General features: G+C 39.0%; 1 protein-coding gene across 8 annotated transcripts in view; it reads right to left on the reverse strand.

Annotated features, from left to right (window-relative positions):
- The window catches only part of EML6 (EMAP like 6), a 257,346-nt gene that overhangs the window by 75,498 nt on the left and 167,618 nt on the right, over positions 1–14,230 (reverse strand). For all 8 annotated transcript variants that reach the window (XR_010580450.2, XR_006691700.3, XM_065527077.2 and 5 more), the window contains 4 exons: positions 7,751–7,851; positions 6,238–6,440; positions 3,856–3,967; positions 3,496–3,623 (listed from right to left, as the gene is read on the reverse strand). Coding sequence is in view for 6 of the 8 variants with exons in the window: in XM_065527077.2 (XP_065383149.1) it covers positions 3,496–3,623; positions 3,856–3,967; positions 6,238–6,440; positions 7,751–7,851 (544 nt within the window). In the remaining 2 variants the exon portion in view is untranslated. The remainder of the gene's footprint in view (positions 1–3,495; positions 3,624–3,855; positions 3,968–6,237; positions 6,441–7,750; positions 7,852–14,230) is intronic.

The raw sequence follows: 14,230 nt of genomic DNA on the forward strand, positions 1-14,230 counted from the left end.
TTTTTTAAAAAATGAACACTTAACAGGGAGAAAATGAATTTGATTCTCATAATTTTTCACTCAATAATGCAGGGTTAAGATTAGTGCTACAGAGCAATAAAACAGACCAGATTAACTATTTACTGAATTTTTGCTTTTTAATGGCTAATTATAAAAAGGCTTTGCTTAGTAAAGCAAAAAGGAAGCCCACACACAGGCATCTGAGAGGTGTTTGTAGCTGGAATGCTAAGGGGGAACAGGTGGCTTTCCAAAGAGAAATTGGATGATTCCAATTTAACTGAGAAGCTATTTGAGCAAAACAGTAAATTTGGCAGAAGATGTAAAGTTCCAAATACAGCTGACATTCAAATATGAGAAAATGAGAGGCTGAAGGGTACAGACATTGTTTTTGAATTTATTGGATTTGAGGACACTCTACATCCCCAGTTTTCCAGTCTTCTCTTCAGAAGCCTCCCAGCCCCAGAGTCACAGTCAGGGTACAGGTCAGGGGTCAACCTCACATCTTCCCAGACTGACTCTGCTTGAAGCTCTTCCACAGACTGAGCCCCTTTGTGTATTTTAGTTAAGAACAGGATCGTGGGACCCAGAGATCCTTTTAAACCACTGCCTTATATTGATATCAAAATTATATTTCCTTAATCTGTTTATTTTAATCCCTGTGTAACACAGGATCAGAGAGTAAGCAAGGCAGGCTTGGAGGACCTTGAATGGCACAAGGAAATGGGCTTAGGATCCTGCTTTGGTGCTGATCACCCATAAAGCTGATCATAAACAGCTGTTCAACTGCGAGCTGACTGCTTCAAAGCACACATGACGGGAAGTGCCACAACCCATCACCTGCCATTCTCCCCTCCCCCAACCTTATTAAAAATAAGCAATCTATTCCAACTGTGATTGGATTGCCATGCCACCGAAACTGGCACAGTGGTTCTAAAATCTTCTCCCAGCAGGACAGTCCATCGTCTCACTCACACTGCCTCCATAGTTCCTTCACTTTCCCTTGGTGCCTCTATCGTCTCTCAGAACAGGACAGTGAGACGGTCCTGGGCAGGCAGGAAGCCCTTATTCCACTGCGCATACACACAGCACAGAGCAGACCTGGGCAAGAGCCCAACAAACATGGACTGAACTGAAATACTGAGTTCCACCTAAGAGGAAATAGCAAATGAGAGAGCAGAAGAGGAAAAAAAGATACTGAGAAAAAAAGGGAGAGAATGGTACACATGTAGGTGGCAAAGATGGTAACTAACATCTGGTCTGAAGCTTCCACCAGCTCAACCAGCCACCCCACAGCTCAGGGGCTTTCCTGCAGCGTCCAGGTTAAGAGACGTGGGGAACAGCCTGGTGAGGTGAAAAAGGGCTCTGGTAAACCTTGGATGGAATCCCAGCCCTGCAGTTCTCAGCAGGTGACTGTGGGTAATTTTCCGGGCATTAGGTCCCTCATCTATAAAACAATTTAACACAGCCAACCTGTTGTGGAGATGAGACAAATTTAGTACAACGGCATTGCCTGACACAGAGTAGGTGCTGAATATATGATTGCTGTGGTTATTTTTCTTACTAGAGCAATAGAAAGAAACATAGGAAAGAATAGAATTGTAGAGAATTAAGAAGTGGAAAGCCTTTATCAAGCATAAAACATATTTAAACCAAACTACCTCAAGTGTAACACAGCAAGAAACAAAACAAAGTTTAGATCTTACAGTATTATTTAAATCATATCAGAGCATAAATCTTCCAAAATATCAAGCAATGTAGCATACATGGATACAATTTACATTCTCAAACATTTGGAGATTAAAAAGTAAATAAATATTTTTCAGTAAAATTAGATGAGAAGTTATGGCCAGAAAAAAAAGATTTCGTTTGGAAGAAAACAACAAAAGCAAGACAGCTGGAGAACAAAGACATCATGCCTCAAGGATGTATCTCCAGCCTCATTCCCCAGCCTGGCTGCCAGGCACGACCAGCTGCAGAGCTTTCGAGGTTTGTTTTTCACATAGATTTTTTCTTTTTAAAAAGCAGATTTATTCAGGATATCCAGGATAGGACTTGGGCACATGTGTTTTTAAAGCCTTGCAGTGTCCTGAGCCATAGTGTATATGCGCATGTGTTTCCATGATACACTAAGTCAGAGGGACCCTCTCAGTGGGATTTGGGGATTCACTCCTAATACAGCAAGCCTGCAGGCATCACCCAGAGATCAGGGCAAGGAAGGGAAGCTCCTGCACTGGCATCTTGGAAGTTCTGACTGCTCATATGATCAGGGCATTTTCTTTTCCCTCCAACTTCTGAACACACATCCTTCACCCCCCACCATGCCTCTTCCAACTAAATATGGTCTTATCCATCACCATACTGGGCAGGACTACCTATGCACCTCCACACTCTACCACATCCTCATCCCTGAGGTGAGATTTTATTATTTCTTGGCTCCTAAAGGGTTCTGTTACATTTATTTTAGTTCAATTTTACCTAAATATGACTTTTGAGGGAAGACAGGGATTAAGGAGGATGTAATGTGTTTATGTGGATCAAGGCTGAGACTACAGTGAGGCCCATATTCCAAAGGGGCACTGGTGCATCTGGCATGTGGGGAGTAGGTAACTTGTCTTGTTCATTTTATGGATGGACAGATTGACAGGACTTATACCTAAGGCATCTCTTCCACACCTGGACCCAATTTAGAAAATGAGATTCTGGACTTTGAGCAGATCCTGTAACGTGATAAGGCTCTTGGGGACCTTGGGGGTGGAGGTAAAGAATTCTGTATGTAGTAGGGGCATGAATAACTGGTGGCCAGAGGGTGGCCAGTGATGGTGACCCTCATACTCCTCCTGGTTTTCATATTCTTGCATAATCACCTCCCTTTGAGTGTGGTATGACCTGTGGCTTGTTTCTAGCCAACAGAATATGGCAAAGGTGATTGAATGTTCATGATTCCACATATGTGATTACATAATTATGTAACATAAGAGTGTAGTGTCTATTTTTTTCCTCTGTTTTTGGCTTTGAGAAAGCAGCAATGTTGGGAAACCCTATGTGGCAAGGAACTGTGGGCAGCCTCTAGGAGTTGAGAGTGGCCTCTAGCCAACAGCCAGCAAGAAAGAAAAAAGAAAAGCCCTTAGTCCTACACTTACAAGCAATTAAATTCTGCCAACAGCATGAGTGAGCTTGGAAGAATCTTCCCCAGTTTAGCCTCAGATGAGACCATAATCCTGGTCTTTACTGCAACCTTATAAAACACTAAGCAGAGGATCCAGTTAAGCTGTGCTCAGATTCTTGATCCACAGACACTGTGAGACAATAAACATGTGTTGTTTTAAGCTGCTAAATTTGTGGCAATTTGTTACACAGCAATAGGTAACTAGTTCAACTCTTGTGCAACCCTGAGAGTGAGTGCCTCCTTAAGTTTTGGAACCTAAGCATCAACTTTGCCTCACCCTAGTCCCAGCCCTGATGTGAGCTGCAGTTTAGAATAGGTACAAACAGTACCTGAACAAGTAGTGTCATTGGGCCGCTCTTATCAATTTCCAGAATCTCTCCATTTTTTGTTCCCACCAGGATATGTCCATGTCCCAACGTGATGGCACGAATTGAAGGGTTATCTTCCAAAAGCAAGCCTGGGAAGAGGATGGCATATTTAATAAAATAACAAAAACACTGCTTCTCAGTATAAATTCAATTTGTATAGCTCCAAAGAACGAGGTACTAGGCAGTCAGCCTTGACATTTCTACCAGGAGAAGAGAGTTCGAAACATGGAAGAGGGAGAAAATTGATTGGCTAATAGTTTTCTAAAAACTTCTCCATCCCTATGAACACAAAGATTTCTATTACATGTTTAGGAGTGGCACCTTTTGAGCTAGTTGACAATGCTGATCTTTTAATGGCATAAGTCTTCAAGCATCTTTCAAACATATCATCCCAGAGCTCCACGATGCCATCCTTTCCACCCGTTACAAAGCCCTGTGAAGGCACACATGGTAGGTGTTATATACACATCAAAATGACCAATTACCCACTTGGCCCCAGAAGGATTCCCCCGTGAGTAAGGCAGCTTTGTGGATGTTACCTTCCTAAATATATGAGATGGAAAACTCTGCTGATAACAATGTTTGAATACTATTTTCTGGGAGCATTTCTCCAACACTCCCCTAGCAAGATTAAGCACTTTCTCATCATGTATCCATTGCACTCTCTTCAGAACACTGGTTGGCAGCTGGCCCACTGATCAAGCATGACTGTGCCTGTGCCCAGTCTCCCAACCAGAATGTGGTTCCTACAGAATGGAACCAACCTCAAAACCTAGCAGAGTTTCTGGTATCTCACATACTCTGACCAAATGGATTGAAGTTAACATCACAGTTTAAAATTATTGTTAGACATTTAAAAATAAAAGTCATGTCCAGAAGAAAACATCACTATTTATTAAGAGTAACTTAGGTACTTCATACAATGAAACTATCCTATTTCATTCAATAGACATAATTACCATAATTAAAATCCAGATTAATTTTTACAAAAACCTGGAAAGTAAAAAGCTTAACATATTGGATTTTTTTACTGAACAGTGATCTTTATTCCTGTTCTAAGCTTATAATTTTTTGGCTGTACTAGTTTTCCTTTCTGGTAATTTATTATATATGCCAACTGTTCTTAGAGGGTTTTTTCTTTTTTAAAGAAAAAAGCTGAGTAATTCATTGCTTCCCCAGCAACTTTTAATTTAATGCATTTTTACAAAGTTTACAAAGAAATAATATTTTGAAGTGTGTAATATTAAACATCCTTATCCTTATATAGAATTCGTACCCAGGAAAATTCAATCACCAAATTAAATTTAAATGTAGTACATTATATTGTGATATCCTTGTCTTTTCTCATGATTTTGCAGCTTAATTTACCAAACAACAATAGCTTAAACAAGTTACACCATATTTACTTCTGGGCCTACAGAAATTCTTTCTTCTTCTTTAATCTTTTCTAGTACTTGCCAGTCTAACCAAAAACATATTTGCCAGTAAAATAAAAACACAAACAAAAAAACAAAAAACAGCTTAGCCACTAAAACAACCATTGTAGTTGCATATCTAACAAGAACCTACTTTTGTAGTAGAATCAACACATTTGCCTAAGGACAGGTAAATGAAAATTGAGGCGTGGGTTAGGAGTAGTAGATGGCTTAAACTGGAGGTCAGAGGGCACAGATGAAGTGGTACCACCAGCAAACTGGAAGTAACTGAAAAGAAGTTGATATTTGCTGGCAAGTTGATTGAATAAAGTGTTTTAAAACACTGAAGGTGCTATGGTTTAAATGTTAGTAGCCTCCAAAACTCATGTTGAAATTTAACTGCCTCTGTAACAGTATTAAGATGTAGGAACTTTCAGAGGTGACTAGACCATGAGGGATCTGCCCTCATGAATGGGTTAATGCCGTTATTGTAGGAGTGGGTTCATTATAGAAGGGTGATTTTGGCCCCTCCCACTCTTATTGGCCCTTCAGCCATTGGGTAACACAGCAAGAAGGCCCTTCCCTGTTGCAGCCCCTTAATCTTGGACTTCCCAGCCTCCAGAACTGTGAGCCAATAAACTTCTGTTCATTATAAAGCACCTAGTCTCAGAAATTCTGTTACAGCAGCAAAAACAGACTAAGACAGAGGTAAGTGTAATCTTTGTAAAGGGACACTGAAAGGCAAGTAGACAGACCAGGGCAATCATGATGAGCTTGAGTGGAAATATGGCCAATGAACAGTCTTCACTCTAACACTCTTGTGAAAGCTGAGCCTTTCTATACAGGAGCAAGCTGGTTATGGATGTAAACTTCTGTCATAGCAAATCGATGTCTGGAACAATAATGTAACCACCTGGTACTTTTAGGTCTCTGCCCGTTGTGTCACCAAGGAGGAAGACAATGCTGAAGTATTTCTCAGGACTCTTCTGCTGCTAAGTGTCCACATTTATCCTGGCACTTCTTAAGGGACTCTTATGAGTGGAGGCCAGAAAGAGAATGTGTGGAAAAAGTGGAGAGAAGCTGCACGTAAAGAAACAACTATAAATGAAATTATAAAAATATCTTTGCTTTCCTCCCTATTGTCTCTTGACGGAGCTTCATGACAACTACTTCCTAATTCAGAAAGGCCTGTTTTAGATACAGGCATCCTCTTGGTGGGCCATCCTAAGACTACCTTATAATTTTAGAAGGCTGATGTGGAAAATGAATGCTGAAACGCAGGCCATACCTTATCCAATGCATACATAGCAAACACAGGCCCATCATGAGCTTTCACTGTCTTCAGTAGTAGAATGTCTTTCCAAATAAAAATATCTCCAGTAGCTGCTCCTGAGAACACTAGATCTTCCATTCGTCCATAAGAAACACACATCATTGTTTCCAATTTTCCAATGCTTCCAAAAGTTCCTCTTTTAGAAGTGAAGCCCCCACCTAGAGTGGATCAAGAACAGTTATTATTTAAAAAATCTGGCACTTCCTATGAGCATATAGAATGACTACTTCCGTGAGAAATCTGGTGTTTCTCATTAGGTATTTATGTAAAGATGTCTAAAAGTGGCAGAGAACATCACAAGCAAAAATATTGTAAGAGTATTTCTCATTCATTCATTAACTCAGCGTTCACTGAACCCCTACATGTGGCAGGTGCAGTGCTCACTGCTGGGATATGAAGATGAAAAGAGGGTTCCTGCATTCAAGGAACTCAGAGTCTGGCTGGAGGGAGGACTCAATATGCATCTCACTCCAAGACACGCGTCTAACTGAGGCTCAGTACAAGTTCTGTGTCAACCAAGAGAAAGAGTGACTAAGTGCCTAGAGAAGCAAGCAAAGTCTTCATGAATGCTGACCAAAAACAATAAAAATAGTACTGACTATAAATGTAAAATATAAACATGTTATATGTGCTCTGCTTATTTATCACAGCACATATAACATGTTATATGTGGGGTGAGAAAAATGAATTGTTTTGTAGGAAAATGTAGTATACGGGACAAGTCATTAGATTTGCCCCTTATACATTCACATTTCCCCACACTTCCTGTCACTGAGAAACCCAGCTTTATTCATGACAGTTATGCACAGGCTGGCTTTCCAGACATATTGGGTGGCATTACCTTCTTTTAAAAGCAAAATGCACTGAAACAGAACCTTATTCACAATTTCTGCATAATAAAATTGGGCTTGGTACCAAAGCTGATATGAAGAATTCAGATTCAATTGTATTAAGTCTGACTTATTAGTGAGAAGACTAAGGTATCCTTTATGTTTTCTCATGCTTATTTATCATTATTATCAACATTAAATCCACCAATATTTATTGGACCACCTATTTGTGGGCAGACTCAGGGTTTAATTCAGGTTTAAATTCAGTAATAGATAAATAAAGGAACCCTCCAAATAGATACAATTTTATTCACTCAACCAAAATGATCATTTTATTTCCTGTGCAGTAGTCTAACATAATTACTGCTTTCAGAACAGACGACTAAATATAAAAATGATTATTTTCACAGCAGAACATTTTCCAAAGCTTTCTAGGTATTGATGAATATGCATAGCATCATATAGAGTGTTCTAAGCTTCAAAGCGTTCTAAGTGAGTTTGGGAGTGAACTTTTTTAGGCGCATTTTTATTTTAGATTGCAGAGACAAGCCAGGTAGTAGCAGTAGTTTCATTTTGTTTTTCTTTCCAGCTAGGGTCAAGCTCTCAGTCACATAAATGATAAACCCAAAGGACAGTACCTGCTTGTTGCCAGAACTTGATGTGCTTTATCCCAACTGTAACCAGTTTGTCAACATGGTGTGGGTTACACTTTACCACAAATATCTTATCTTTATGTCCTCTGTAAGAGACAAATAGGAAATAAAAGTCTAGTTTGAACGGAAGCAACAGTTTTATTAAAAGCATGCATTTGGTCTAATTTTAAGCACATCTAACAGGACCACTAAATTAGGAAATGGTTTAAAATCCACACAGGCATCTACATTAAAATAATGAGCTTTCACTTTTCTTTGCATGTTTGAGCCCTTTCTTCTTACCCTAATATTGCTGCCAAAGTTTACTTACTTATACGTTAAACAAAGTAATGAAACATTTAAAACATGTCATAATGTCTCCATAAGATAAAATTAATGCCACCACTGTAGGGTTGCAAGTAATTCTGGGGATATGCAGAAGGAAAGAGAGAGTATTGACTCCTCTTTTTCTCCTCTTGTGCAGGAGGAAAGAGATAGTATTAACGAAAAGCTTCACATGAACCACTCTTGCTGTGGAAAGCATTACTCTGGGTTAAATGGGTTTTCAGCTGGAAACATATCATCTAGAAGTTGAAGCCCTGGACCCACAGCTATGGAAAGAGAAAGGATGTCTTCTATTGATTCGCGGCACTTTGGGATGCTGCACATTCAGAGATGCAGGTTTATAACTCAAGGGGCAGAAGGACAAATATAAATGTAAAGGCCAATTGTAGACCTGGGCTGTAGACTTGGCATCTCACAGCATGAGAGGGACTATTTGATGGTCTTTGATATGTTAGGACATAATTTTAATAATGTAAAAAAAAAAAAGCAATTAACAAAAAGAACATGACTGACCAATCTGTCTTATGAATATAGATACAAACATCATAAATATTAGCAAGTGGAATCTGAAAGCATATTAAAAATAATACATTAGGACCAAACACAAGGGTGGCTCAATATTAAGGAATCAAGTAATACAACTGATCATATTAATAGATGTAAAGAGAAAAATCATATTATCATTTTCAGATGCTGAAAATGTATTTGACAAAAATCTAACACTCATCCATGATTTAAAAAATAAAACACTCAACACCCAATACAGCAGAAATTAAAGGATGCTTCAGACTTGTCCTTTAGACATCTATATTGCCCTGTACTTCATCATTGAGAAATCCAGATTTATTCAAGGTAACTATATATAGGCCGGCTCTCCAGACATGCTATGTGTCATTATCCTTTCTTTAAAGACAGAACATGCTGAAATAGCTTATTCATCATATTTGTGTGTACACACTCAAAAGATTCTTACTTAATGGCATTCCCAATAGAGTCAGGATAATTACCACTACCATTTAACATCATATTGAACACATGAACTAATGCAGTTAGACAAGATTTTAAAAGGCACAAGAGCTGGAATGGAAGAGCTAAAACTAATCATATTTGCAGATTATACATATCTAAAAAATTCAAAGGGAAGTAATTTTAAAATGACTACAAATAAGACATTTTAGTAAAGCTGCATTATATAAAATTCAATACCAAATCAATAACCTTTGCATATACAATGACCGGTTGAAAAATATGATGGAGTAGAGGACTCTATTTATAAACAATAAAAATAACAAGGCATAAACTCAACAAGAAACATACAACATATAAAAATGAAGAGAGAAAAAAGACCTGATCTGTAAGATTAAAAAGGCAGACTTTAAAAAATAGAACCATATTCCATGTTCTTGGAAAAGAAAACTCAATCCTAAAGATAGCAGTTATCCCTTAGTTTATAAATTCAACTTAGTTCCAATAAAAAGACCACGGTGTGTGTGTGTGTGTGTTTAATCCGGAGTTAGACACCTTGATTTTAAAGTTCTCATGGAAGAATAATCCAGCAGGAATGACCAGGAAAATGGAAACAGAAAAGCAGAGTGCAAAGAGTAGCTCTCCTAGATATTAAAACAATCTATAAAGGCTCTGTAATTAAAACAGTATAGTACCTGTGTATGAGTTGACTGACAAATGACAAAACAGAAAATCTTGAAACAGACACATATAATGAATACAAAAATGTAGTGTATAACAAAGACAAGGTCTTATATCAATAGCAGGAAAGATGAACTTTTAAAATAAATGGTGTTTGATGCCAAATGCTGGCTAGTCTGTGGAGTGATAAGAACTCTTGTTAATTGCTGGTGGAAATGCAAAATGATACAGCTATTTTGAAAGACAGTTTGGCAATTTCTTACAAAACTAAGCATATTATTACCATATAACCAGCAATTATATTCGTTGATATTTGCCTAAATGAGCTGAAAACTTATGTCCACACAGAAACCTGCACATGGATATTTATAGCAGCTTTATTCATAATTGTCAAAACTTGGCAGCAACATAGATGTCCTTTAGCAGGTGAATGGGTAAACAAACTGTGGTACATCCAAACAATGGATATTTTCAGTGCTAAAAAGAAATAAACTACCACATCATGAAAAGACATGGAAGAAAAGTAAATATATATCATTAAGTAAAAGAAGCCAATCAGAAAAGACCATATACTGTATGGTTTCAATTATATGACACTCTGGAAAAGGTAAAACTACAAAGATGCTAAAAAATTAGTGGTTGCCACAGTATACAGGGGAGGGAGGAATGAAGGGATAAATAGGCAGAACACAAAGAACTTTTAGGGCAGTGAAACTCTTCTGAATATACTGTGGTAACTGCAGAATCAGCCCAGTCTGGTTCAACTTTACATAATACAATGGTGAGTTGTTTTTCAGTTATCATGGAACCCAGGTTGCAAGTTATATAACTTGATCATGCCCAGATGAACCAAGCGTGCAACCATGGGTGGAACCTAAGTGATTGGACCAAGGAACAGGGACCAAATTAAGAACTACACACCTCATGGCATGATCCAGTCCTATCATGTCTCCCGGCAACACTGCATTGTAAGATCCAATCAGATCACGCCTCATTACCCGCTGCTATGAATCCGGCCCCAGTCCCCAGCTCGAGAGAGAGATTTGAGCATTGCCTCCTGTCTCCTTGCCGTCAAACTGCAATAAACTCTTTCTTTTCACAAAAGCTGGTGGCATAGTATTGGCGTCTATGCTTTTTGGGCAGCAAGCCCATTGCTAGCTTGGTAACAGTATCATGATAGATCATGTGTCAATATACATTTGTCAAAACTCATAGAATGTACAAAACAGAGTGAACGCTAATATAAACTATGGACTTCGGGTGATAATGTGTCAAGGTAGGTTCATGAATTGTAACAAATGTACCACTCTAGTGCAGGATGGTGATAATAGGGGAGGCTGTGCACATGAGGAGGTAGGAGGTAATGGGAACTCTCTGTACTTTCTGCTCAATTTTGCTGTCAACCTAAAACCACTCTAAAATATAAAATCTATTTAAAAAGGGAAAAAATAGTGTTTGGAACACCTTGGCAGCCATAAGGAAAAAACAAAGTTGGACCTGTTCCTCAGGTACTAGAATAGATTATAAACTATTTAGAGACCTAAATATAAAAGATGAAGCCATAGAACATCAGGTGATTTCTTTTTAATGTGAGAATGGGCAATATTTTTCTAAATATGAAAATCTTGAAGCAATAAAAGATTAATAAATATAACCACATAAAAATAGAAACCTATTGCTTGATGAAAAACACCATAGCAAACTCAAAGGATGAATGACAAACTGGGAAAAAAAATCAGCAAGTTATAGACAAAAATAAAATAACCCTAACATTTAAAGAAACACTTCCTGTGAGAATTATATTTCGGAGAAACCAAATGGTTCACGAGGGAAAATTCTTGTTTATAAAATAATTCTAGCTAATATGAAGAATGAATAAAATTAGAAAATTACCACTTTTAACCCAAATTAAGTAATCAGTTTAGCCCAAGGTTGTCAGCTGATGCTACAACCGTTAGAAAATGTGTTGATGGGGAGCTGTGTAACGAAAGGATCAGGTCAATACTCCTAGAACCCACCAATTGAGCTGAGTATGACTGACAGCAGAACAACTAGACCTTTTGGGCAGCAGCGTACACCAAGGTGGTGCTGGGGAAGTGGTCCATCCTGGAGGGAAGGAATTCCATCACTAACATTGTTTAGAATTGCCAGCAAATGGGAATAATAAAAAGCAGTATGGCTTTTAGTTATTTTCAAATTCTCTATAGATAATATACCCCTATTGCTTGCACCTGGGAAGGACCATTCCTACTGCCTCCCTGCTCTCTGGTATACCATCGATTTTATCTTTTCTGATGTGACAGGAAGTACCTATAAAGTATTCTTGCCTAAAAACTTGAACATGGGTGAAATTATTTGCAAATCATATATCTGATAAGGGACCTATATTCAAAATATATTAAAACTCTTAAAACTCAGTGATAAAAAGACAAATAACTCTATTAAAATTGGGTGGTGTCTTTAAACAGACATTCTACAGAGAAAATATACCCAGTCAGCACATGAAAACATGCTCAACATCATTAGCTATTGGGAAAACCATAATGAGATACCACTTCATACTCACGAGGTGGCTATAATAAAAACGACAGACAATAACAAGTGTTGGCCAGAATGTGGAGAATGTGTGTTTCACATTTTGAGGCACTAATGTTTTCCAAGTTGCTGCACCATTTTCCATTCCCACCATATCTAAAGGTAAAAGATGAAGCTGAATAATAGATTAAAAAAAGAAGCCAGGTGTGGTGGCACATGCCTGTAATCCCAGCACTTTGAGAGGCTGAGGTGGGCGGATCAGCTGAGGTCAGGAGTTCGAGACCAGCCTGGCCAACATGGTGAAACCCTGTTCTCTACTAAAAATACAAAAAATTAGCCAGGAGTGGTGGCAGGCACCTAAGGAGGTGAGATAGGATAATTGCTTGAACCCAGGAGGAGGAGGTTGCAGTGGGCTAAGGTCGTACCACTGCACTCCAGCCTGGGTGACAGAGCAAGACTCCATCTCAAGAAAAAACAAACAAAAAAAAAAGTTAAAAAAAAAAAAAAAAAAGAGGAGAAGGAAAGATCTGTGCAACGTGTAGGATGCTGATCATTGTTGCAACTAGGTGACGGGTACAGAGGGTTCATTATGCTATTCCCTCTACTTTGGCATAACTTTGAAATTTTCCACAATAAAAAGAATAGAATGTCTCCTGATCCATTATGGCTACATGAATGTGGACCCTACGATGAGAGGCAAGGAAGAGATGGAATTCTGGGGCTCTGACTCTTTGAAAATCAAAAGTGAACATGGACATTAGAGCCAGGATACATCACTGGACATACCATTAACAATTAGGGGAGAGGCCGGGTGCGGTGGCTCAAGCCTGTAATCCCAGCACTTTGGGAGGCCGAGACGGGTGGATCACGAGGTCAGGAGATCGAGACCATCCTGGCTAACACGGTGAAACCCCGTCTCTACTAAAAAATACAAAAAACTAGCCGGGCGAGGTGGCGAGTGCCTGTAGTCCCAGCTACTTGGGAGGCTGAGCCAGGAGAATGGCGTAAACCCAGGAGGCGGAGCTTGCAGTGAGCAGAGATCCGGCCACCGCACTCCAGCCTGGGTGACAGAGCGAGACTCCGTCTCAAAAAAAAAAAAAAAAAAAAAAAAATTAGGGGAGAAAAAGGTCTAAAGGTGAAATGTGTTTAACCTCTTAAAGTTTAAGAGAAGAAATCAACCAGATAACCATAAAAATGTTAAGCATCCAAAAAAAATTTTTTTTTGAGACGTAGTTTTGCTCTTGTTGCCCAGGCTGGAATGCAGTGTCACAATCTTGGCTCACTACAACCTCTGCCTCCCAGGTTCAAGTGATTCTCCTGTCTCAGTCTCCTGAGTAGGTGAGATTACAGGCATGTGCCACCATGCCTGGCTAATTTTTTGTATTTTTAGTAAAGATGGGGTTTCATCATGTTGTTCAGGCTGGTCTCAAACTCCTGACCTCAGGTGACCCACCCACCTCAACCTCCCTAAGTGCTGGGATTACAGGTGTGAGTCACCGCACTAGGTTTTTTTGTTTTTTTTTTTTCCTCTTTTTTTGAGACAGATTCTCACTCTGTCACTCAGGCTACAGTGCAGTGGTGCAATCTGGGATCACTGCAACCTCCACCTCCCAGACTCAGATGAGTCTCATGCCTCAGCCTCCCAAATAGCTGGGACTACAGGTGCACGCCACCATGCCCAGCTAATTTTTTGTATTTTTAGTAGAGATGGGGTTTTGCCATGTTGACCAGGCTGATCTGGAACTCCTGACCTCAAGTGATCCCAAAGTGCTGGGATTATAGGCGTGAGCCACCATGCCCAGCCCAGTGATTTCTTGATTGGAGGAAAATCCCCCTAGATTCAAAATCATTCATATATACTTTAGAGAGACTAGAGAAAACCAAAAAATGAAAATAAAGAACAGATATAGCAAATTATATTTCCTAGAGATAAAAGATTGTTTCCTTGTATCTATACAA

The sequence above is a fragment of the Macaca fascicularis genome, chromosome 13 (genome assembly GCF_037993035.2).
Source record: "Macaca fascicularis isolate 582-1 chromosome 13, T2T-MFA8v1.1".
Taxonomy (NCBI): Eukaryota; Metazoa; Chordata; class Mammalia; order Primates; family Cercopithecidae; genus Macaca; species Macaca fascicularis.